The 24,221-nt window shown below is 37.9% G+C and overlaps 1 protein-coding gene across 1 annotated transcript in view; it reads left to right on the top strand.

Annotated features, from left to right (window-relative positions):
- MTMR9 (myotubularin related protein 9) overlaps positions 1 to 23,447 on the top strand; it is a 63,191-nt gene extending 39,744 nt beyond the window's left edge. The window contains exons 4-10 of the mRNA XM_004447161.5: positions 4,346 to 4,519; positions 6,045 to 6,262; positions 7,105 to 7,266; positions 9,880 to 10,021; positions 12,480 to 12,700; positions 15,767 to 15,918; positions 18,478 to 23,447. Coding sequence (XP_004447218.1) covers positions 4,346 to 4,519; positions 6,045 to 6,262; positions 7,105 to 7,266; positions 9,880 to 10,021; positions 12,480 to 12,700; positions 15,767 to 15,918; positions 18,478 to 18,641 — 1,233 coding nt within the window. The 3' untranslated portion in view covers positions 18,642 to 23,447. The remainder of the gene's footprint in view (positions 1 to 4,345; positions 4,520 to 6,044; positions 6,263 to 7,104; positions 7,267 to 9,879; positions 10,022 to 12,479; positions 12,701 to 15,766; positions 15,919 to 18,477) is intronic.
- The last annotated feature ends 774 nt before the right edge of the window (positions 23,448 to 24,221 follow it).

The following is a 24,221-nucleotide window of genomic DNA, read 5'->3' as shown; positions in this document are numbered from 1 at the left end:
TATACATTGGTTCACATCATGGCCCATATTCTCCTCTATTCCATCAAGTAGGCCCTGTGAGGATTTACAATGTCCGGTGATTACCTCTGAAGCACCATCCAGGGCAGCTCCATGTCCCGAAGACGCCTCCACCTCTCATCTCTTCCTGCCTTTCCCCATACCCTTTGTCCATTATGTCCACTTTTCCCAATCCAATGCCACCTCTTCTATGTGGACACTGGATTGGTTGTGTCCATTGCACCTTTATGTCAAGAGGAGGCTCAGATTCCACCTGGATGCTGGATGCAATCCTCCCATTTTCAGTTGTAATCACTCTAGGCTCCATGGTGTGGTGGTTGTCCTTCTTCACCTCCATCTTAGCTGAGTGTTATTCCCAGGGCTTTTTAAGCGCTTTCTGTTGTTATTGCTGCTGTTGCTGTTATTATTTTCTGACCTCACAACAATTGTTAGAATTTAATAACAAAAAGACTTTAAAAATCAACACTATTAGGGAATTTAAAAGCATACTTTAGAGATAGAATCATATGGAAATTAAGAAAATACTTTGAACAATAATGAAAATACTCAATATCAAAACTTAAAAGGGAATGTCTGGAGGAAATTTTATAGTGTTGACTATATGTGTTAGGTTAGATTAGCATAAAGGCTGAAAATGAGCCAAACATCTTATCTAAGAGGCTAAAACAGGAATAGCAAACATAATATAAGTAGAAAGAAAGAAGAAATAAAGATAACAGCAGAAATTAGTGAAAAAGAAAACAGACGTGCAGTAGATTAGACCAAGCAAAACTGACTCTTGAAAAAGGCCAACGAGTGACAAACCTGGTGAGACCAATCAAGGAATGAAAGAAAGAAGTAATATTGGGAATTAAAATGGGAGCGTAATTACTCATCCAGCAGAAATTTTAAAAATTGAATATTAAGAACCCCTTTGTGTCACTAAATTTGAAAACTTCAAAATAGACAAATTCATGGAAAAAAAATCAAAGTTGCTCTAAGATGAGATACCTGGATAATCTTATAGCTATTAAATTCATTCAGTAATTATCTCCTCTGCCCCCCAAAAGAAAGCACACCTGGTTCAAGTGTTGTTGTTTTTTTGTTTTGTTTTGTTTTTAAGAAGAGTTCAACCAAACCTTTAAGGAACAAGGGGAGGCCAGTGCTGGTCAGGCTCCAGAGGCAGGCGGAGCTCAAAGTGGCCAGGTTCAGTGGAATCGTTGTACTCCTGTAGACCAGCAGAGTCTGAGGTTGCAGGGACAGGAAGCAAAAATCGTCCTAGTGGATTTCTAGGGGTAATAGTGGGTAGTGCCACTCCCATTTCCACCCATTGATTCCTGGACCCATGACTTCGGGCTATGGGAGAAACAGCACCGTAGTATGGACACTGATTTAGTGTGTGCACAGCCTCCTGGAGAACATTGCCCCAGCCCTGCAAGCCATTACCACCTAGTGGCACTGTGATTGAGTCTTCAAGAGGCCGTTCCACTGTCTGTAGATCAGCTACTTCAGGGTGATGGGGACCATGGTAAACCCAGGGAATTCCACGAGCATGTGCCCATTCCCACACATCATCTGTGAAGTGGGGTGTGGTGTGGAAAGCCGTGAGAGGAACACCCAACCTCCAGCCTGCCCCAGTCTGCCATCCAGCCCCCACCTGAAGAGATTAGTCCTGTCTCACCAGATGAAACCGAAACAAAATGCCCTGAGGCAAATGGCGGGCAAGACCCTTCTAATGCTGCTCCCTACCCACGCCACCACCGTCTTCTCTTCCAGACTTACAGCTAGACTAAGGTCACAACAAGCCCCCAAAGGTGAAGTGCATCATGGACCCATGAGGAGGTACACTGTACTCCAAAAGAACTGCATCCGGTTTCTAGTTTATATAGACAGAAATCAGGGGACTGTGTGGGAATGGATATCATGGGTATGGGATAATGGTGGGAGGAACATAAAGTTGCATATGTATTATGGTGTCCACCAAGCAGAGTTTCTGGATTCAGCACTGTAGCTCGAGGGGCTAGCAGAGCTCTAACTGTTTGTTTGGGTGACTGGCTGAAACACGAACCTAAAGAAGGCCGATACTGCCTGAGGTCCAGATGCCAGAATTACTCGGGTGTACTGTAGATGAGGATCCAGAAGCTTAGAGAGATGGGACTGTTAGAGTGGATTTATCATCTGTGACCTGCCCATCCACCCCAGGCGTGTCCAGAGGGCACCCACCTGTCACCAGGACTGTAAGGAATACGTTTGTGAGACTAACCCCACTCCTGGTACAAGCTGTATTAGTCTGGGTTCTCTAGGAAAACAGAACCAACAGGAGATAAATAGTATGAAATTTTATAAAATTGTCTCATGTAACCATGGGGATGCACAAGTTCAAATTCCACAGGGCAGGCTCAAGCCAGGGACTTGATGAAGGTCCCTAGGAAGTCCCCAGGAGACGCTGGCGACCTGAAGTAGAGATGGGATTCTCCCTCTGAATGCTGAAATCACCTCTCCTTTTAAGGCCTTCAGCTGATTGGATGAGATGTCACTCATTGCTGATGGCAATCTCCTGAATTGATTATAGAGGTAATCAGTCATCTATGCAATCAACTCACTGATGATTAAAGTCTATGAAATGCCCTTGTATTACAGTTAGGCCACTGCTTGCCTGACCAGACAACTGGGCGCCATCACCTGACCAAGTGGACACATTAACACAGCTATCAAATGGCTAAATGCCGGATTGCCATTATTTGCGGATTATCTGCTTGTCTACATAGGAAACAGGTAGACCTTTAAGATTGTAGGCAATTCTCTATACCACCACAGTTAAATAAGGTTCAGAGGAATATATCTTAGAAAATATATGCAAGACCTTTACTGAGAGTATAATAAAATTTTATTAAAAGTTCACAAAAGATTAAATAAGTGGAGAGATACTCTGTAGGATAGGAAGACTGAATATTGCACAGATAATAGTTCTTTCCAAATAGATCTAAAGAGTCAGCACAATCTTACTAAGATTCCAGAGGGATTTTTCACGGAATTTGATAACATTTATCTGAAAGAGCAGCCAAGAACATAAATGGGGAAGAGAGACTTAGCCTACTAGATATCAAGCTTATTATAAAAGCCCTGAGTTACTACAAGTAGAATAGAGAACCCTATGTGTAGGAAAACGAAATATTGATGACAGAGTGTGTTGCAGATCACTGGAGAGTCATATTCTGTAGGGCGGGAAATCAATAACACGTAATAGTAAAAAGTAAAGAATTATGTTACTTAGAAATTTGGAGGTAAACACAAGAAGCTCAAAGTGTTGGAAATGGTTGCCTTTGTGAAAAAGGGAAATGTGATGGGTGAACAGGAAAAAAGGAACTGCTTTTTGGGGGATGATGAATCTCAGGAACTTTTATGTATTTTAATACTTTTATCTTACAGTATATCTAACATACTTCACAGTTATTTTGTTGGTGCTGTAATCAGTATGGCCAGGATGTGAGGCCCCTCTGATTTACAGGGAAAATATTGAAATTTACATATACATAACATAATTTTTGGTTTTTTACTGCAAAAAGCTTTTCACAGTCTTTTAAGTGGTTTCCATTTTTGATGTTTGAAACAAGTTATCATTTGATAGAAATTTTATACTCTATACTTTTAGTTCTTCGCACACTGTTAAAAATGATTTCATTGGCTCTTAAGTATAACCTTTCTTAGTAGTAAGTTGTTTATTGTTTTAAGAAGGATGTTACTGATATTACTCTTATTTTTTTCCTTTTTCATCTTTTAAATAACAGAAAGGAATAGAGGAGTTGAGGTAGGTAATAGCTGTACTCTAGTCTGTGCTGGTTAAGCATTTTCTCGAGTATTGCTGTCTGCCTGGTGCTGTCCTTTGAGAAGTACCCAGGAAAGGAAGAATGTAGGGGTGTTGGCCTGATGATCATGGTCCTTGTGGATAGACTTAATACCTCTAATTTGGAAAATAAAAGACTGAAGGGAGGCTTGTCTTTCAGATACTTGATAGAATGCCATGTAGAAAAAGGAGCTTTTACTGCGTTGTCTGAAATCATGGTCAAACGAAGTAGAGGAAACTACAGAGCAATAGATTTTTCTCAATATGAAAAAGAACTTTCTTTGAGCTAGGGTTGCCTGGCTGTGTAGGAAGCTGACCCTGGAGAAGAGAGCTCCTTTTATCTGGAAATTTTAAAAGTATAGGTTAGGTATCCCTTCTGTGAAACTCCTGAGAGATGGCTTCTTCATTTTGTGAAAGTTGATCTTCTGGCATCCTTTAGGATTTTTCAGATTATTTTGTGACACTGAGATACTTGCTTAGCCTTGAGTATTCTGTGTTTTACAGACCAGTGAATGGAGACTAAGCTATGTCAATAAGGAATTTGCCGTCTGCCCCTCTTACCCACCAGCTGTCATCGTGCCCCAGTCCATCGATGACGAAGCCCTTCGGAAGGTCGCCACGTTTCGACACGGAGGACGCTTCCCGGTACTAAGCTATTATCATAAAAAAAACGGAATGGTAGGTGTCCAGTGCTACTGCTTGATCTACTGAAAGGCTTAGTTTGGGGATCTTTTCTAGGAAATGTTCTCTTTTTCTGTCTGTCTATTCATTGATGTGGTTAGATTTCTCCTGCTGGGACTTCCTTTATTTAAACTTTAGGGTATTAGCAGAAGGGTGCTCTCTGTGACCAGGATAGGACTCTGAATTCTCCCCATGCTGCTGCTTGGCCTTAGAAAATCCCAGATAGGTTTGTCTTCAATGTAATACAAAGGGAACTAGTGTTTGATGCATACAACAAAATTCTTAAGGTAGTAGAAAAAGAAGAAATTTCTCTGACCACTATAATGTTAACACACGGTTTTTTGATTAGTCTCACAGATTTCCATGTGAAATATGAGTAGAGCAGAAAATCTTATTTTCAAAAGGGAGAATAGTGACATTTGTCACTAGTTACAACTTAATTAAACATAGGAGTCAGGAACTGAGTAGGCAAGTACTTGCTGTGTATTTGTTTCCTAAGTATTTATCTAAATCTCTTTTTCCCCTTTCATTTTTCCTCAGTCAATAAACTGCTTCTATTTTGAAACCAATATTAAATTAGCAAATGAGTTATATCCATATTCCATTTTCCTTTTTCCCTTAGTTATAAGTGAAACATGATTATATAAGATAAAAAAAATTTTTTTTTTTTTAAATTTTGGTACACTGACACCAGGCCAATTTCTGCTTGCTCAGTAGTATTGCTCTTCAATAGGATTCATTAAAAGTGTTTTAATTAAATACAGTATTGTGTCCATTTAAATGGTAGTTGCTGGCTGAAAGGTGATTGATTCAAAGAAGTTAACCATGTTACCCTCTGATTGACCTTCCTTTGCCATCTTAAATTTCAAGGTAGTTAAGATAATAGATATTGTGGTGTCTCTTGAAATAACTCTAAACCATTCACCATGGTAGATTGTGATTTCTTGAGAAAAGTTTCAAAACCAAACCTTTCGAAGTGCGTAGTAGACATCTTTGCAAGCAAATGGTTAAGTCTTAGAATATTGAAAAGGATGGAGGAGGGTAACTAGAGAATAAATAACAGATAAGCAGCTTTTGAGATACTGAAAATGAGTCCCCAAACAAAAAGAATAGTGCCTTTGCCTTTTACTGGTGTCTTTTCTTATACTTCTTGCTAAAATTGCCAGCCCTCAATATATGTGGTTGAAATAAAGATTTACTGTCTTGCAGGCCATTAATGTCTTCAGTACAGAGTCAGGTCGACTGGATATTCAATTATTTGGCTAAATCTTAAGGAGGTCCTGTAATGTATTACGTGAAAGTGTTTGGGGATTGTAGGAGAAAAGATCTGTGAAACTACAAGGATTATGTTTGATTTGTAGTTATTAATTATTGCCAATACATGGAAAAATATTTTTAGGATCAAATCCATCTCCAAAGTGTCTCAGAATTGTTTTTGAGATACCTCTAATCTAACTAATTTGTGCGTTCGGAAACTGTAAACACAGCTGTTACTGAATTTTAAGTTGGATTGTGCTTCTAGGTAATTATGCGAAGTGGTCAGCCACTCACTGGCACAAATGGTAGACGATGCAAGGAAGATGAGAAGCTGGTAAATGCCACCCTTCGGGCAGGAAAGCGTGGCTACATCATTGACACCCGATCTCTAAATGTGGCTCAGCAAGCTAGAGCCAGAGGCGGCGGCTTTGAGCAAGAAGCTCATTATCCCCAGTGGAGACGAATCCATAAGTCCATTGAGAGGTAAAAGGTTCTGGAGACAGTAAGGAACTCTTCACTTCAGAAATCCAAGTGGTGAAATGAACCTATACATTAACTTAGGGTCAAAAGTTGGCCAGATATCCTCTCACGTTTTATAAGATAAGCAAAAGACTGATCTTGGTTGCCCACAGGTGAGCTGTAGTCCAATAGCATTCTTTCTCTAAATGAGCTTTGAAATCTCATCATCATCATCACAGGTCTGCTCCTCTGACATCAGTGGTGGCCACATTTCCTGAACAGAATGCCATATCCATATTCCTAAGTCAAAGGCTGGAGAGCTTTTCGTTTTCCCCATATTCAGCTATTCTTTTCTCTACCTACATTACTTCTTGCTGAGGCTCTAAGTTAAGCGTTTATAATAGTTTCTGGATGGGCGAAAGTTGGGGCTAAACTAGAAGGGATGAGGGCATCTGAGATGGCCGGGCCTCGTTCCTGCTGGTACAGGAATGCCCAGCGTTTCCATCAGGGGAGAGGGTCGCACTTGCCGGTGGGACTGTCTTGTGACCGCTCATGAAATGCAGTGTGAGCCCTTTCCGCTCGTCAGATAGTGCAGGTGTGTGGAATGGATTGGATCCGTTTCTAACATGGATCATGTTTCCATGAGAGGCGTTTTAAGCATTTTATCATCTATGTTTAAATATGAGTTTTTCAATCCTAATCCTCAAATTACTATATTTTAAGGTAAATATATTTATAGTACTTTAAGCTACTTCTGCTTTTGGATATGTTGGAGGATGAGTTTTGGTTTGGTTTTATTCTTTCTATTTTTATTCATTTATTTTTATTCATTCTGTTTTCTCTTTTTTCTTTGTTGATTTTGAAAGGTACCACGTTCTTCAGGAAAGCTTAATCAAACTTGTGGAGGCTTGTAATGACCAGACACATAACATGGACCGATGGCTCAGCAAATTGGAGGCATCCAATTGGCTAACTCACATCAAAGAGATTCTGACAGCTGCCTGTTTAGCAGCTCAGTGTATTGACAGGTAAAGTGCATGTCGGGTTCATGAACGTGATAAGCTTAGGTAAACAGACTTGGCTTTTATCCAGACACATGTTTACATATTATGCTAAGGTTCGCGCTCATGTTATCTCTTTCGTTCAGATCATTGTATAAATTGCTATGTAAGTAAACACCATTCACTTATAGATAAGGGATGTGCAGAGTCTGACATTTAATACATAATTAATGCTATATTGAATAAATGGGAACCATGTACATCTACACATCTTCTATGACACAGATTTTTAAAATTCTGTAAGACCTGTTTTTTCTATAAAATCCTTGAATTTTGAATCTACGAATTTCTTAAACTGTGAAAAAAGTGAAAGTTTTCTTAGTTCTTCTCACAGAGCCAAACTTGTCCCTTTACTTTTGAAATATCAATGAAAGATAAAATGTAATTTCATTACATAGTAAAAGGATCCTTTCCAGTTTCTCAGATATTTTATTACAAACTACTTGATAATATGCAGTTATATCTGGACTCAAGTAGAGAAAACCTCTTGGCAGTGATGTGAAGTACATGAAGTGATTTTGGTTTGTTCACTCAGCTGAGGTCGCTCGGCCTTGAGGCTCGAGACGGAAGGATGGGGATAAGGTTGTGCAGAAGCTCAGGGCGCCCTCTGCAAGGAGGGGTCCCCCTGAATCAGTGGGTAGGTATAAGTGTTGCCCCCACTTAGTTGGATGACACTCTTCTTTGAGACTTTACCGATGCTTCCAAATTAGGAAAATGTGTATGTAATTTTTCATAGTTAGAAATGAGTAATAGAATGGGTTGCTTAAGATCATGTGGTAAAGTAGTGAGACAACCAGGAACAGGTAAACTCTTCGTGTCAAGATTCCAGGCTGTCGCTGTTTGTTTTAGGCAAAGTTCATTTAGCTAATAAAATATAAGAATTAAAATCCAAGGTTCTAGGGGAGCAGATGTGGCTCAAACAGTTGAGTGCCTGCTTCCCACATGGGAGGTCCTAGGTTTGGTTTTTGGTACCTCCTTAAAAAAACAACAACAAACAAACAAGCAAAAACAAATAAACCAACTCAGGGAAGTCTATGTGGCTCAGTGGTTGAGCGCCAGCTTCCCATATACAAGGTCCCAGGTTCAATCCCGGACTCTCGGACCTAAAAACAACAAGCAAAAAACCATCCAAGGTTGTAGGGAGTGGCTGTAGCTCAGTGACTGAGCACCTGCTTCCCACGTAAGGGTCCCGGTTTCAATCTCCTGGAGCTCCTAAGAGCAAGCAAACAAACAAACAAAATACCAGATGGTGCATAACAAGGCAATCCTAGGTATAGAACAGGATTTATTGCCTCCACCTTTGTTTAGCTTGAGCTGGCCACCTCATACAAATGAGGGTTTTGAAATGCCTGTAAGAGGTTAGGGTTTTGGTTTATTTTGCCATGTTTGGGTTTTATTTTTGTGATATGTATTAGCCTATTATTTGTGCCTTTATTCAGATCTGTCCTTATTTTAAGTACTTTTAATGTAAGAATTAGACTTTAAAGTAATTGAAATAAATTCAGAGTATCACATAGAAAATTAAGAGATAAATATATTTAATATGTATCAGAAGCTTTAAAATATTTGCTCATACCCTTCAGCCTAGTAATTAGATTTTTCCCTAAGAGTGGGGGGTGCGGTTGTTAGCCAGACCAAAGGTGAACCTCTAGGCGTCTGTTACTTTCAAGGTAAGAATGCCGAACAATCCAGCAAAAGACAGAAGGCTAAATATGTCATCTACAGTATAACAAAAATTGGTAATAACCTAAATATCCAACTGTAGAATAATGTAAATTATATTGTATAATCATAAACTACTTTCAAAGATGACATAGAAACAAAGAAACGTAGAAACAAATATATGTATATGGGAAAATAATTGATGGTAGTAAACAGTCAGGAAATTTAGTCAAGGTGATGAGCTTGTTTTCCTTTTCTCCAAAATTTTCCTCTATGTCATTTCAATAAAAAGCGGGAGAAATGTGTAGTTACTTAGTTTTTGGCGTTTCCTTTCATCCTCTTTAGAATAAGGAGTACCAGATACCTTCTAAGTATCATGATTGAGTGGTATCATAGCCACCTACTTTCTAGGTTGAGTTTTATGTTTTGCTTTTTCCTGTTTCTCAAAATGTGGTTCAGAACTTGTTTCCCGGATGCGTTACAGTTTGTGAAGGCCTGCCTAAAGAGAGCTGATGGTGAAAGGTAGAGTCAAGGTCAGAGAGACACAGGAAAATAATTTTTAAGTGTATGGTTCTAGGTTTAATGAGAGCAGGCTTCAATCATCTTAAAGTAGAAAAGGTAAGTGCCTATTATGGTAAGGACTGCTTTTTGGTTTTGTATAGAGAGAAAAAAAATCAACTAAAAGGTTCTGTGAAATTTGTTATAACTTAAAGAGGTTCTTGCCATATGAAATTTGGAACTCATTTTGGTTTATTTTTTCCCCCATGAATCGTATTGGATGCCTTCCTTAGACTGTAGACTCTCCTGGACAGAGCAGAATGCCTAAGTCTTGAAAATAGTGTACTCGATAATGTTTGTTATTAACAGCTCCTGACCATGTTGGGAATGTCCCATCTGTACTCTGGATTTTCCCATCAGGGAAGGAGCCTCTGTATTGATTCACGGCACGGAAGGAACTGATTCCACACTCCAGGTTACCTCGCTGGCCCAGATCATCCTGGAGCCAAGAAGCAGGACCATCCGTGGATTTGAGGCGCTGATAGAAAGGGAGTGGCTGCAGGTGAGAGAGCTGGTGGTGCTCAGAGGAGCTGGAACTAACTCATGTTAGGATTCTGATTTGTAGTAGCTGGCATAATGGGTGAAATTTTGATTGACTAAAACTTTTAAATTTTGCATTTAATTTCTTGTGGGACAATAAATAAATGTTTATTTACCACCTCCCAATTTCTGTGTCGTTCTTTGCCTTTATTGCTCATTTGGCATTTGATTCACTTTTACACCCTTACTAGAGGCACTTGGTTACATACAGGGGAATGCAAAGAAATGTGAGGTGTAGTCTTTTTTTCCAGAGCCTGGTGTCCCTAGGGAGAAAAGACATGCAGGACAGGAGGGGGTGTGTCTGCAAGGGCAGTGGGGACTGGGGGTGATAAGGTGTATGTCAGCACTCCTCCACTCCTGCTGCCCCCCTCCTGCGTCTTTCCCCACCCAGGTAAAAGCCTTCTCATCTTTTACGGTCCGGTGATGTTTATGTCACTGCTTTCATGAAGTCTTGAAGCTCAGAGTCCCAGGTTCAATCCCCAGTACTTCCTAAAAGCAGACAAACTTAAAAATGCGTAACTGTATTTTGTACATTGAAGAGAATGTGTGTGTGGCAGGGGCCCCACCCAGGGCTGGGGGGCTGGTGCTGGCAGGATTGTCCCGCCTGCTCCCAGCCTGTCCAGCCTCGACCCCTCTGTCAGTGTTAATGCTTTTATTTTGTTGGACTGTTTTTTTTGAATCTGAATATTTATTATTAGAAAATGACTTATTTCTACTCTGAAATAAAGTTGCAGATGGTTAAAAAAAAATTGATCCACTTTCTGCATGTCCCATTTTCTGAATTAGACCTAAAAAAGTGAAATCTTTGAGGTCAGGGAGCCATGCCCTACTCATCTGTTTATCACTAGGACACAACACAGTGCTGTCACAATGCTGGATGACTACTGAAATAACGATCTCACAAAACTGATGTTCTCCAAGCCCGAGATTAATTTATGCATGTATATGCCGTATATAACTTAGTAAGTAATTGTAACAGAAAATAAATGCCTAGATATATCTTGAAAGCAGAAATATCTCTGGAGAAAATTCATTTCTGACATTTGTGTTACAACTGAAATTTATTTTTTAAGTTTATTGTGTTTCAAACTTATGTTTTAAATTTATTGTTTTAATGTTGTCATTTATACCACGTCTACTCTGCCTGACAGCTAACTTTTGTCTCTGCTTAAGTCAGACCATCCTAACTAAATATACCTTCTCAATTTGGTGAAAATCTTTTCCCCTCCTTTCTTATGATGCATAATAAACAATATAATTTACTTATTTATACATTAACCACTGGAAAGTTTTCATTGGATTATCCTTGTCAGATAAAGTAGTGCAAAGACCCACAGACACAAGCAGACCTGTGAAAAACCTCAAAGGATCTATTTGTGGTGGTACTCAGTTTCTCGGCAAGAGAGCCAACTGATTTTCCTTAAATTTAGCTTGGTCAGTAGATGGCAGACTCCTCCAGTTCTTTTGGGGAGAAGAGAGAAACTAAGTACAGCTTTCTTTCTAAAATAAAAGTCTTCATTCAGACCTATGCATGACAATAATTTTTTTCCACATGTAATTAAAGATTTAATATCAGAACTGATCTTATGAGTTTGTCTATCAGTCTCATACTAATTTACCTCCATTTAGTGGTGAGGTTTATGTCGCTTACAGCAATCTACATTCATTTGTAGAGAGAAGGTAATATGGTTGTCCTCTGTTTATATGTATTTTTTAACATTGTTCCAAATTTTACAGGCCTGGATTTTATGTTTTTCATTATTTCATAAAGTACGTTATTTCTCCACTTAATAATCCAAGAACAATTGTAGTTCCTATGATTGTATCTTTTTTTAAGATTTATTTTAATTATTTACACCCTCTCCCCCCTGTTGTTTGTGCTGCTGTCTGCTCTCTGTGTCCATTTGCTAGTTTTCTCTTTAGGAGGCAATGGGAACCAAACCTGGGACCTTCCCATGTCGAAGAGAGGTGCTCAGTCACCTGAGCCACCTCACCTCCCTGGTTTGTTGTGTCTCTTATTGTCTCTGCTCTTTGTGTCTCTTTCATCGCGTCATCTTGTTGGATCAGCTAGCCGCTCTTGCCCACTGCCCCAGCTCGGCTGCCCTGGAAACCGATCCCAGGACCTCGCATTTGGTAGGCAGAAGCCCAGTTGCTTGAGCCACATCTGCTTCCCTGATTGTATCTTAACTGCACAATCTCATTAAGTATTTGAATTTTTTTTCCCCATAAATTGCTGAAAATTACTCGTTTTAAACCTGGGCATTATTCATGTAAACGGCAGCTACCCTAATTATGTGATGTTCCGGTTAATAAAAGTTTCATTTCAACTTTGTGAAACAATGTTAACAGAATGTGCTATAATTTAATTTCATTATGGGACAGTTCTCAGATATGATATCTCATTTCCATCTTTCTCTTAGGCTGGTCACCCATTCCAGCAGCGCTGCGCACAGTCAGCCTATTGTAATAGTAAGCAGAAATGGGAATCGCCTGTGTTTCTTCTCTTCTTGGACTGTGTGTGGCAGATACTTCGTCAGTTCCCTTGTTCTTTTGAATTTAACGAGCATCTCCTCATTATGCTGTTTGAGCATGCTTATGCCTCACAGTTTGGAACATTTCTGGGCAACAATGAAAGTGAAAGGTGGGTATAACTGCTCACGTGACAACATGCTCTTAGTCACTTTGATCACTTTCTAAAAAAGATGAGGATTTAGGTCTATATTAATGTTACTTATAAGAGGTAGAAGTGACAGTTAAGTGTAAATTAAATTACAGTAAGTGTTTTGTTGTGAACCTATCACATGCTAGATGAAAGCATGTCCTTGATGTTGCACGGTTAGACTAAAATTAGTCCAGAAGGCTTTGAGTAAGTTGGGAGGGCATTTTAGATATTCTTTATGAAGGTCATGGTATCTTATATCTGGAAGAGGTCTTAACATATAATCCAACTCCACCTTCCATCCAGATTTCAGATTAGGGAAGGTCAGAGCCAGAGAAGTTGAGCGTCTCTAGGGGCTGCAGCTGGCGGTGGTAGTGTGCCCTGTCCTGGTGTCCTCCTCCTGCCCGGGAGCTCTCTGGCCTGCACCACAGAAGCTGCCCTGAGGCCCAGAGGGGCGGTCTTACACATCCCCGCACCCTTGTGCTTAGGTCTGCTAGGAGGTCCACGGCAGAATGTCTCTTCGTTTGGGGAGCCTCAGCGGCTTCCTCTGAGTGCAGGCGGGATTTGCCCTGTGGCTGGTGGCCAGCATCGTTTAACTGAAGAGACTTCAAACAACTGTTTTTTTCACAAGTGAATTGATGCATCTTCATCACTTTACAATTCAAACAGGTAGAGCAGTATGTTTTTTTACTCACATGAATTGGCAAAAATTTTAACATTAGAATTTCTTATAGATTTTGTCTTTAGAAGTAGGAAAAAATTTGGACATTTTTGAGTGCTATAGAAAGTTCTCAGTCGTCATAGTTTTCTCCCTGTGCTTTGGCTACAGCCACCGGAGCCATGCACTATCTGATCAGTTTTACTAGAAAGGTAATTTGATGGATGCATTTATAATTCATCCTATTTATTTTGTACCCTCAAGGGCATTCGCACAAAGTTTTTTCTTTAATAGTAAAGATTTGGGACAGGATTAACTTTTTTGGCATTATCAAGCTGAAATGTCTCTTATTAGTGTTATAAAATTGGTCAATTGTAAAAACATTTAAGTGGGGTGGTAGTGGGATTTTCCCCTAGCTGTTTATTTTCATGGTTGAGTTTTAAATGAATCTTTGACCGTTGTACCACATTTTTCTCAGTTACTGAAATTTATTTTTGGTATTTTACATTGCCTCTAGTAATGATTATACTCATTCATGGAAATATGAAAGAATTAGTACAAAATTAATTCATCTATGATAGTGGTTATCAGGACCCTAACTTAATGAATATCATTCTATAATCTACCTCTATAAAATGTGACCTCAAAGTTGAAGAGTCTAAAATATAGGTAGAAGAAGTTTATCTGTAGATTACTCAAGAGTATGTGAAACTTCTTAGGAACTACTCATTCTTCTCTGCATAGTTTTTGTGAGAAACAAAATTTTAAAGTCTCCTTAAGAACATTTTGAGAACTATTTTAAGGAGATGAAAGGCTATGTCCAAGTAATCACCACAAAGGCAACTCTTTAAATACGCTGGGAATCTAATATTCTGTTCCCGTTTCCTGGGCTGTACTCAGGCATGGAGTGGGCTGTGACTTCCATAGTCAGGGTCTTTGGTACTGTACAGCTTCTCTTAGAGTCGTAATGCACACCATCATTGGAGGCTTAGATGTGTCCTTTGGTAGAGCGATGCGTGTAACTTTAACTCAGCATTTAAAAATAACTCAGCATTTAAAAATAACTGGACTAGGGAATTCATTTTCTGGTTTTATACCTGTTAACACCCCCAGAACTAGTTTTCAGTTGAGGGACCACAGCTCTTTCGTCCATTTGCTGACTCCCTCTGGGCGAGGCTCCCAGGAGTGTGGGTTGAGAGCGACTGGCTTGGGAGGCGAGGGCTGGGTGTGCGCAGCCCAGGATTGTTGACCTTGCCACCCCTGGTTCCTAAAGACTTCATGTGGGAAATTAAATCCCAGTACTACGTAGGTTCTGGGATTATATGGGTTCTTTAATTGCTTGTATAAAAGGAATGCTTACTACCAGCCTCCATTCAGCTTATCAGGCTGTTTAGAGACAAAACCAGTTTTAAAATAAAACTTCAGTTAAACAGATTCCTGTGAAAATTGAGTGTATTATCTTTTTGGTTAATTTAGAGATTTCCACAAACTATCTTTCAATCCTTGTTAAAAATTATTTTTCTAAAATGTGCTGGTTCACTTTCCTCCCCTAACAGTTTATTCCATGTTAAAGAGCTTTAGAGGGGAGCAGGAGTAGCTCAAGTGGCTGAGTGCCTGCTTCCCAGGTACGAGGTCCCAGGTTCATTCCCTGGTACCTCCTGAAAACAAACAGATGAAAACAACTCTCATTGTGGAATGGATGTAGCTCAAGTGGCTGAGCACCTACTTTCCATGTACAAGGTCCTGGGTTCAATCCCCTATGCCTCCTAAAACATAAAAAAATAAAGAGCGTTAGAGTTTTGGGGTCATTATGAAGATGATTCAGTGTATATGAATGTAGACTATACTATATCTTTATTTACATCAAAGATATGTATTTGTTTTTAATCTTTATCCTTTTTATGTATACAAAACTTTTTTTTCTCAAAGCTAAGTCTCTAAAAGTTTTAAGTTTTAAAGTTTTCTTATCCTCCATTTTTAATATAATATATATAATTTTGTGACTATATTCTTGGCTTCTCAGAAACAAAGAGAAAAGTTGAAAAGTTGTTTGTTTGTTTAGCTACTTGAATAAATCACCACCCAGAAAACAGTGGCAGACTCCTGTGTGTAGTAACATCCCTGGGTTTAGGGTAGTCCTCAGCCTGCCGTGGCCACATCGTGGCTCTATCCTCCCTGCCTGTTTTGGAGCCTGTGTAACAGTCTTCCTTGTTGTCAGAGTTTTAATGCTGATTGCGTTTTCTGAAAAAATATTTTTACTTTACAACACTTTGTTTCTCAAATGAAAGTCTTCTAACAAAAAGAGAGAAGAAATTGTCCTGTTAAAAGGAACATTTAATGGTGGTGGTTATAAATTAACTGCTTTAATGACCATTTTCTGTCCTGATCAGGTGTAAATTGAAGCTGCAGCAGAAAACACTGTCTCTGTGGTCCTGGGTCAATCGACCCAGTGAGCTGAGTAAACTCACTAACCCTCTCTTCGAAGCCAACAATCTGGTCATCTGGCCTTCGGTTGCTCCACAGAGTCTGCAGCTGTGGGAAGGTAAACCGTGAATCCTCTTCACACTCTGAGCAGTCTCCCCTGGGTGTGATGGTTACTGTTTCCTCAGTAGTGGGAATAGCTATTTCATGGCAGTTATATCGTCACGCTTTTTTTTTCAGTCCCCGTTTGAGAATTTAGCGGGGTTATTTAATGGATACTACTGCTCATGTTGGATATTTTCCATAGATAAGAAACTATTTTTGCAGGAAAGAGTTGATGGTTATTGGGGCAGGAGTCCAGTGTAAACACGTCAGAGATGGTTTTCATCTGTTTCCTTTAGAAGGGCTACATTAGCTAGTCATGCTAGTCAGGTTCTGCCATCTGCAGAAAACACCCTCGGCCAAGGACCGAAGCAGAGCGCCTCAGGGTTCAAGTGGAGCGCTCCAGCAGTCAGCCCCGCCTACTTCCCAAACCTATTCTAAAGAAGGTCTTTTACATACATTAATTCTTGAGACTACTGAAGCTTCTCTCTTAAATACCAAAGCTTGCTTTTTAAAAAAAAATAGCCACTTTTATTAAAACCTATCTAAAATATATGAGCTCTTCATTAAAGACTACTATAAAATACCATGTAATGTCTTTTTAATCATTTTGAAAATAGTAACATGACTTTTATTCATCTTTGTATTAGGCAACATTTAAAGCATACCCACAAGTAGATGTTTAGTGAATTGAACTAAATTATAAATTTCAGGTGTTGTACTAATATTTTATACCCTCAAGGGCTTACTGGACTGTAGAACTATTTGCCATGCCATGTAAAAGAGCCTCAGCTTGCTTCAGTCTGGGACTGAGTCTGTTTTTGTGTCTTTCTTTGATGTCAACTGCCATATATTGTTCCTCTTAGTATATCTACCATTAGCTGCTTCCTTCCACTTCAGTTTATGCTTCTAATCTTATCTTTTGAAGCTCTAGTTAGAATGAATTATGGAAACATGAGCTTAGATATTCTTAAGGTTCTCTGAGTATGAGCTTTGGTGATTTGATTTTATGAAGTAATCTTGGCTGCTCAAAACTTCTCTTAGGTTACCTTCTTGATTGTTGTAGACGTCACAGGTACAAGACAGATGACCTCTCATGTGAGAGGTTATAGCTCTATCTCTTCTTTAAGACTTCTGAGACAATTTACCCAAAAACTACTGTCATTTAATAACTGAAATGAGAAACCATAGCCACTTGGGAGAAAAGCCAGATTTATGAATTGGATGCCCTGGAGGATAATTCAACTAGTTTTTATCAAACTTCATTGGGAGTTTTGGGATTAAGTGGTTCAAGGAAACCTTTGTTGTTATATGGATAAATTCTTTTTTTAAATTTTTTAATTTTTTAATTTTTTGTTTTTAATACCACACTTTATTTTACTTTATTTTAGTTTTTCTAAAAATATTATTTATTCTCTTTCTAATCTTTATTTTTAAAAAATTTTTTTCTTTATTCATTTTTTTAATATTATGGATAAATTCTTATCACTCCATTAAGAACAGTGTTTTCGTAAATGTTTAGTGACTCCTTAGCTTAGAGCTGGAAGAAATTCTATATTAGATAAAATCTTCTTAAGATAGATATTTTATATAATGAGGCTACTCTTTGGCCTTAAAATCTTGCTCTGCAGTTTACATTTACATCATAGTTAACCATTAATATTAAGTAATTACTGTATTGAAAAACAAGATTTTAAAAATAGTCTCATATAATAGAAAAGTCAATAGGCTAATCAATCCATAAGATATGTTTCTGTTTACCCTTTGATAAAGAGTTGAATTAAGGCATACACTGAAGGACTCATTAGAGCTCATGAGAGTTTGGTCTCTAGAGAGTGTTTTAATGAATCATAAAGCCTTTATGAACTTGCCAGCTACTGGCATGTTACAGCATGGAAAGTTATATTTTTACTTGAATATCTTTAAGTCATTATTTTGGGATGATATAGTGAACATAGGTCTTTGTAAAGGAAAAAATGTCTCCTTTGGTGCATAATAAAAGGATAATTGTTATTATTTGGGGAAAGAATCAATTGCCTATAGAACTGGAAGACTGCCTCTCAACAACAAAAGAAGAGAGTGCACATTTAAATTTAGGCTTTTAAATAATTTATGTGGTTCTGCTTTTGCTGTAATTGTCACTTTTTCCAGGGAAAGTGATTTCACAGATGTAGGGGGTCTTACAGGTCTAGATAAAATTCTATTAATTGTAAAAAAGTGATTTGTAATGTAAACTGGAAAATTTATGAGTCATTTATCAGCTAGCTTTTTCTCAATATAACACAAAATAACATTTTGGCCTATTTGATAATTTTGTGACTTTTTTAAAGAATTGTAGTGAGCATGTACTCAGAAATAGGTACTTCCTGAATACTATATTTAATTGCACTCTTTCAGGCCTTCAGGATTCCTGCATATTTTAGATGTGAGTTATGAAAACAAGGAAGTGAGAAAGAGGGAGGGAGAGAGGAAGGAAAGAAGATATATAATAGTATGGAATTATATATTATCTACAAGTATAATGGTAACCCAATGTACGTATCCTTCTCCCTTCTGTATTCTTTTCCTGATTCAACAGGTATTTTCCTACGTTGGAACAGATCCTCCAAGTATTTGGATGAAGCTTATGAAGAGATGGTTAACATCATTGAATATAACAAGGAGTTACAAGCAAAAGTAAATATCCTTAGAAGGCAGTTGGCAGAACTGGAAACAGGAGATGGGGTACAGGAGAGTCCCTAAAAGATCTCCCCTACACCCTCCTTAAGCTTTGCTGGATCTCTGTTCACCTCTCTCCTCCTGCCCTTCGGTTCACTTTTACTCAGTAGCCTTGACCTTAAGGCGTAAGACGGAGGACCCCTCCGACACAACAGGTTTCTCGACACTGTAGTAATGAAACGTGCTGTAGTCACTCGTGCGTCTCGTGGTCTGGTTGGCCTTTTCACTTTGGGGAGAAAGTAGGAGGTGCTAATCATTTCATTTTATGTGAAGTAGGTGAGCTATTTAATACCACGCGTGTTATACTCCATTTTATCATAAGCTTTTCTGTTTATGTACACTTTTCCAAAGAGTGCTCCCCCGAAAAAGTCAAATATATGATTAATCTCTTTAGGAAATATTTATTGGTTTATAAAAAAAGATCAGACTATTAAACACTTGGTGTAATTATTTTTCAAAACTGAAATAACTGATAGAGGAATTTTGTGTTTAATATGCCATTTCCAATATTATCTTTGCCTCATAAAATAGCCATTCTCTTTAAAATAGTTTTGGACTAACAAAGTTGAATTCATTCTCATTCTAATTTGTCAAGAAAGGAAAATCTGAATGCATATTCTAGGCAAATCATTTTTGCAAGGGCAACAGGTACAGTTTACTGATATTTACATTAAGAATTAAAAGTTTATTTTAACAGTAGACACTAAAAGTATGTGCAATATAGAATTAAGTAGAAATTTATTACTGATACAGTATTGTTACCATTGGATTGGTTTTTCAGGTTTTTAACCATACATATTAAATGTGTACCAAATGCTGGATGTAAAATCAAACCATCGTTTAGAATAGATGTGGATTTGTTATAGTTAAGCTCCATAATATGGTGTCCTTAAACCAGAGATGCACTGCCCGTGTCTCAAGTTCTTACTGCACTGGTTTATGTGTTTATTTGTGTGTGTTTGTTGTGTTTGGTTTTATTTTTAAGTATTCTGAGTTTACTCATACTAAGGTTAAAACATTCATGTTGGCTTGAGCCTTTTGTAAATTTATCTCAGCTCTGCTGTTTTGTCTATTATGTGTTAGGCAAATAAAATCTAGGGAAGGGGAAAGTTGACGTGGCACAGCTCTGTGTTGTAAACTTCAGAAACAGATGTGAAATGGTTCAGTGTTGGAGAAACTGTAACGGCTGTGTTCATGCCATGCTAGTGTGTTTGCACCTGCAACTCTGAAAGTCTGTGATTCAGTGCTTTCCATCTGGGTTTCTGTTTTGTGGCACTGCTCGTTTTAGCAAATACTGTTTTCCTTTACAAGGATAATTGAAGATTAAATACCATTTCCACACCATTGGTATATAACCATTTCAGTGAAAAACATGCCCAAAACTGAACCTCTATTTAGAACTGTGTATTGAGCTAAAAATATAATTTTAAAATATCAACTTTAGTAAAATATGGTCACATTCAGAAGCTTTTGAAATTGGCACATAACTTCCATCTCCAGTTACCCAGGTTTCCTCCTTTTCTGCCTCCTCAAACTTATAACAAAAAACTGGACAGTAATCCATACTCAAAACTCTCTTTTGATCAATTTGCCTGCCTTTTTTCTCCAAGCTCAGTGTTTTTCTTGACTTATTTTCTTGGCTATAGTTATGAACTTTGGGGCATTTAAAATCCTCATTAAAAGGCTAAGGCAAGGAACTTAAGTGGTTCTCTCTTTCTCTCTCTCGTTTTAGGTAGCTCTGTTGACTGAAATGTCTGTGTTAGTTATTAGAAAGAGGAAACACTCTAGCTTTTTTATGCCCCTTCAAAATTGCTTGCTGCATCTGTTTACACAGCTGACCTTTTTGTATTCTCCTATTTTTTCTAGATAGGAGGAAGGAGTCTTTCTTCTCAGTTAATGCAATCATAAGGAAAACCATGTAGAGATTTTAAAAAAGTGATTCCTTAGAAATGGCTTCTGCCTAATGTTTTGATTGGACATAGGGCTTCTGTGGATAGAAACTTTAGAGGGAGTTTTTGTTAATTGTATGCCATCAATTTGTTCCTGTCTTGTGATGAACATCTTATGTGTGAGCTAGAGTACAACAGGGTGTCATACTTCAATTTTTTTTTCTTTCTCATTCAGACAGAGCTCTTAAGTCATCTTGGTGAGTGTGCATTTTAGTGTTAATTTATGGTTAAGTATTGTTCAAACCTCAGATCTGTTTAGAGGTAGTAGAAATCAATGTTCATATCAGATTAATTTCAAAAGGGTCACTAATAATGCAAATATTAGGGCTTTCCCAAACTCAGGAGCCCTGGCAAAAATAGGAGCTTCATCAGTATAATTTGGAAAAGGGCTTTTAGTAATACTATTAAGTTACCTCTCCCTTGGAAGAGGAAAAGATACACGAACTTTGGAGAATTGTCTTACAAATGTAGCTTTAAGAACGTTACTTGAAGAGCATGGTGGCAGAATTGGTGAGAAAGCAAATAGGAGCCAATAATCACCTGGGATACACTCACAAGTCCTTGCTTGTGAGGCATCGTCTTGGACATCCTCTGTGTTCATTTACCTGGGAGGCAGCTTAGCGTTTTGGGATGCCCGGAACCTTAGAGTTAAATTGAAGGCCAAGTTCTTGTTCCAGTTCTGATCTTACATTCCTTCCTCTGCCACCCCATTCAAGTCAGGAAACTGCGCCTTTCTGCTTCCTTGCCTTTCATGTCCCAAATTCCTGAAGCTTACCCAAGTGTATTTCTCTTTGCCAGTAGAAAGAAGCTTTTGCTGACTTTGAGTCTTTGGTTGCCATTTTAATTAATATATATATATATTTTAATCGGAAGAACCTAGTTGGTTGGCTGCATTAAAAAAGCCAAAACTTTTTTTGTGGCAAGACTTTTCAGAAATTATTAGTATAGTCAAAATTTGTCATTTTGATATTATTAAATGGGAAGAAGAAAAGCAGAAATTGAAAACTCTTAGTAGCAAATTTAAACAACTATAAACTTATTTCTAAAATAAATTAAGTCTTTGAAGCAAGATTTTAAAACAATTTGGGGGAAAACTTTGGGAGACAGTCGGCGTTCATTTAGGATCCTACACGGGGGATTTTAGAACTTTGAACTCTGAAGCCTGATTTACAGAGCTGGGATTTCATAGCTTTTCATTTCAAAGGATAAAATTCACTGGGATGTTAATCTTTGATTTGCTCAGTATGTTTGGTTTATGTTAAATTTTAAAAATCTGTATCATGGAGATTTAGTTGATCAGTAGGTTAGTCTCTTGAAGTGAAGAATAGGAGTATTTTGCATTTTTAAACATGCTTAAAGACAAATATTTTAGTCATCTGGTTTCAGAAATAGCTATTTTAGTTTTCAATCTTAAATTGGTCATCAGGTTAACTTATTATCAGACCTTAACCTGAGGCAAAAGTTTTGGTATTTGCCCAATGAGTCTGCCCTTCCAGATTTAATGAATGAGAACTACATGAGGGTATTGTGAGCACTCTTTATTAGGAAGGCATTTCCTGGACAAAACATGGGCAATATTTAGAATAGGAGATTCCGTGTTTTGGGAGCTTTGAAATTTACCAGAGAATGAAGTCATTCAGTGTATATGATGCAGGTTTATGCTGTACCTCAAGACAACATAGTTTAGTTATTTCTTATTCTTTTTCCCCTCCTCCAGAGCTGGTATACTAATTTATCACCAGATAGTATTTTTATATAACTAGCCATCTTAACAGAAAATATTAAAAATGGATTTTTCCATTAATATTTATTCTGAGATGATACGAAATGCTAGTTTTTTATATTTTCAGTTTTCTAATTTTTGTTGTCTTTAATAAAACTATTTCTTCTACTTTCACATATACTTTATTATCCAGTGTCCACATCATCTTTTTCCTTTAAACCAGTAGCTCAGAAGAGATCCTCTGGCACTCTAGGACTGGATTTTTAAGAGTCTGACTTAACCTGATTCCCTTTTAAAAACCTAAAGTGCGGTCTCTTGAACTACACTGCAGAACTATAGTTTGCACTTAATGTAGTAGAAGAAAATGGGACTCACTGTAGACACTACATTGTCCTAAAAAATAGTTCCTGACGACAGTTGACTGGGTTTTAGAGCCATCTATTTAAACATCTGTGAGTCTTTTAAGAATTAACTGCATTTGTGATTTGTAATAAAATTGAGTTGGGCAACACTGCCTTGTGTCTGTCTGGAGAAGACATTTGCTTCACTTTTAAAATGCACATATATTTGGAGAAGTGGATTATGTTACACAAATACACTCTGAATCCCATTCCATCTATACTAAAAATATTGTAATTGCACAACTTAGTTTTAAAAAAATGTGTATTTCTTCAATAGCCGGGTATATGGATTGTACTCTTGATATATTTGAATGTGGCTCTTGGATTAAAGTGCACTATTATTCATGTCTTACACAATAAAATTGCACTGTATGACAAATGTGTCTATAATGTATGCTTGCTGAAACCTCAGAGTGCGGTAATATACAGGTTTTTATATTGCGAACCTGTCTATATATATAGTTTTAGGGGAAAATTCTGAACTTTTGTATGTCTGTGTAACATTTTAATATTCTTTGTAATGTTCAGTACTTGATAAGTTCACTTATGTCCTAAAACTGGAATCATTCACTTACAGTTGGCTGCTCTGTCACGCTTGGTCTTATCAAATAAAGTAACTGTCTTGTTGAACATGGTACTGTTATCTTAGTGTATGATATTTGTGTATGGTGTTCTCCCTCTGCCTCAGAGATTGTTGCACAGATCCTACTGTTAAATTTCTATAGACTGGTAATAAAAACATTTGCATATATTCAAATGCTTGTAAATTAAATCTGTAGGGTGGCTTTAATTTTTTTTCAAGTATTTGTGAAGCTTTTGACGGTGTCTTAATTAAAACTATGTTCTTTACTTTATATTTTGAAAAATATGCAACAGCTAAAAAATTGCAAAATAATACTATGAACTTCCAGTCTAGGTAGACTAAGCAATCAATTTTCCATTTATGCTTTAATTTTCTATGTGTCTATTATTAATATTGTTATTTTTCTGAAACATCTGAGTAAGCTGCAGACAACATGAGTCTTCTTCCTAAATATTTCAGAGATATCTGAAATATTTGTACTATATATGTACTATACATGCTATTCACTCAGTAATATGATGCACTGATGTAAATAATGAGGGAAAGGGAAAGCTCCCTCTTAGAGTAAAGTGTTCACTGGCAAGTGTAGAACAAATAAAGAAATGAGTATGTTTCTGTATTAGTAAGCCAAAGGGGTGCTGATGCAAAGTACCAGAACTCTGTTGACTTTTATGAAGGGCATTTATTTGGGCTAGCAGCTTACAAACACAAGGCCCTAAAGAGTCCAACTCAAGGTACCATAAAAGGTACTTTTTCACCCAGAGTCATTGGCCAAAGATGGCGGGCAGTGTCTGTGAGGGTTCTGTCTGCCTTCTTCCTCTTAAGGCCCCCTGGTCCTAGCTTCTTCGGATGTCAGCTGTAGGCTGGCGTAGGGCTCATCACTCCCCACGGCTCGTTTCTTTCAGGGCTCAGCGGCTCAGTTCTCTTCACAAGGTCAGCTGTAGACTA

Source organism: Dasypus novemcinctus, chromosome 25 (genome assembly GCF_030445035.2).
Source record: "Dasypus novemcinctus isolate mDasNov1 chromosome 25, mDasNov1.1.hap2, whole genome shotgun sequence".
Lineage (NCBI taxonomy): Eukaryota > Metazoa > Chordata > Mammalia > Cingulata > Dasypodidae > Dasypus > Dasypus novemcinctus.
Note: the sequence above shows the minus strand (reverse complement) of the source record. Positions and strands in the feature narration are given on the sequence as shown.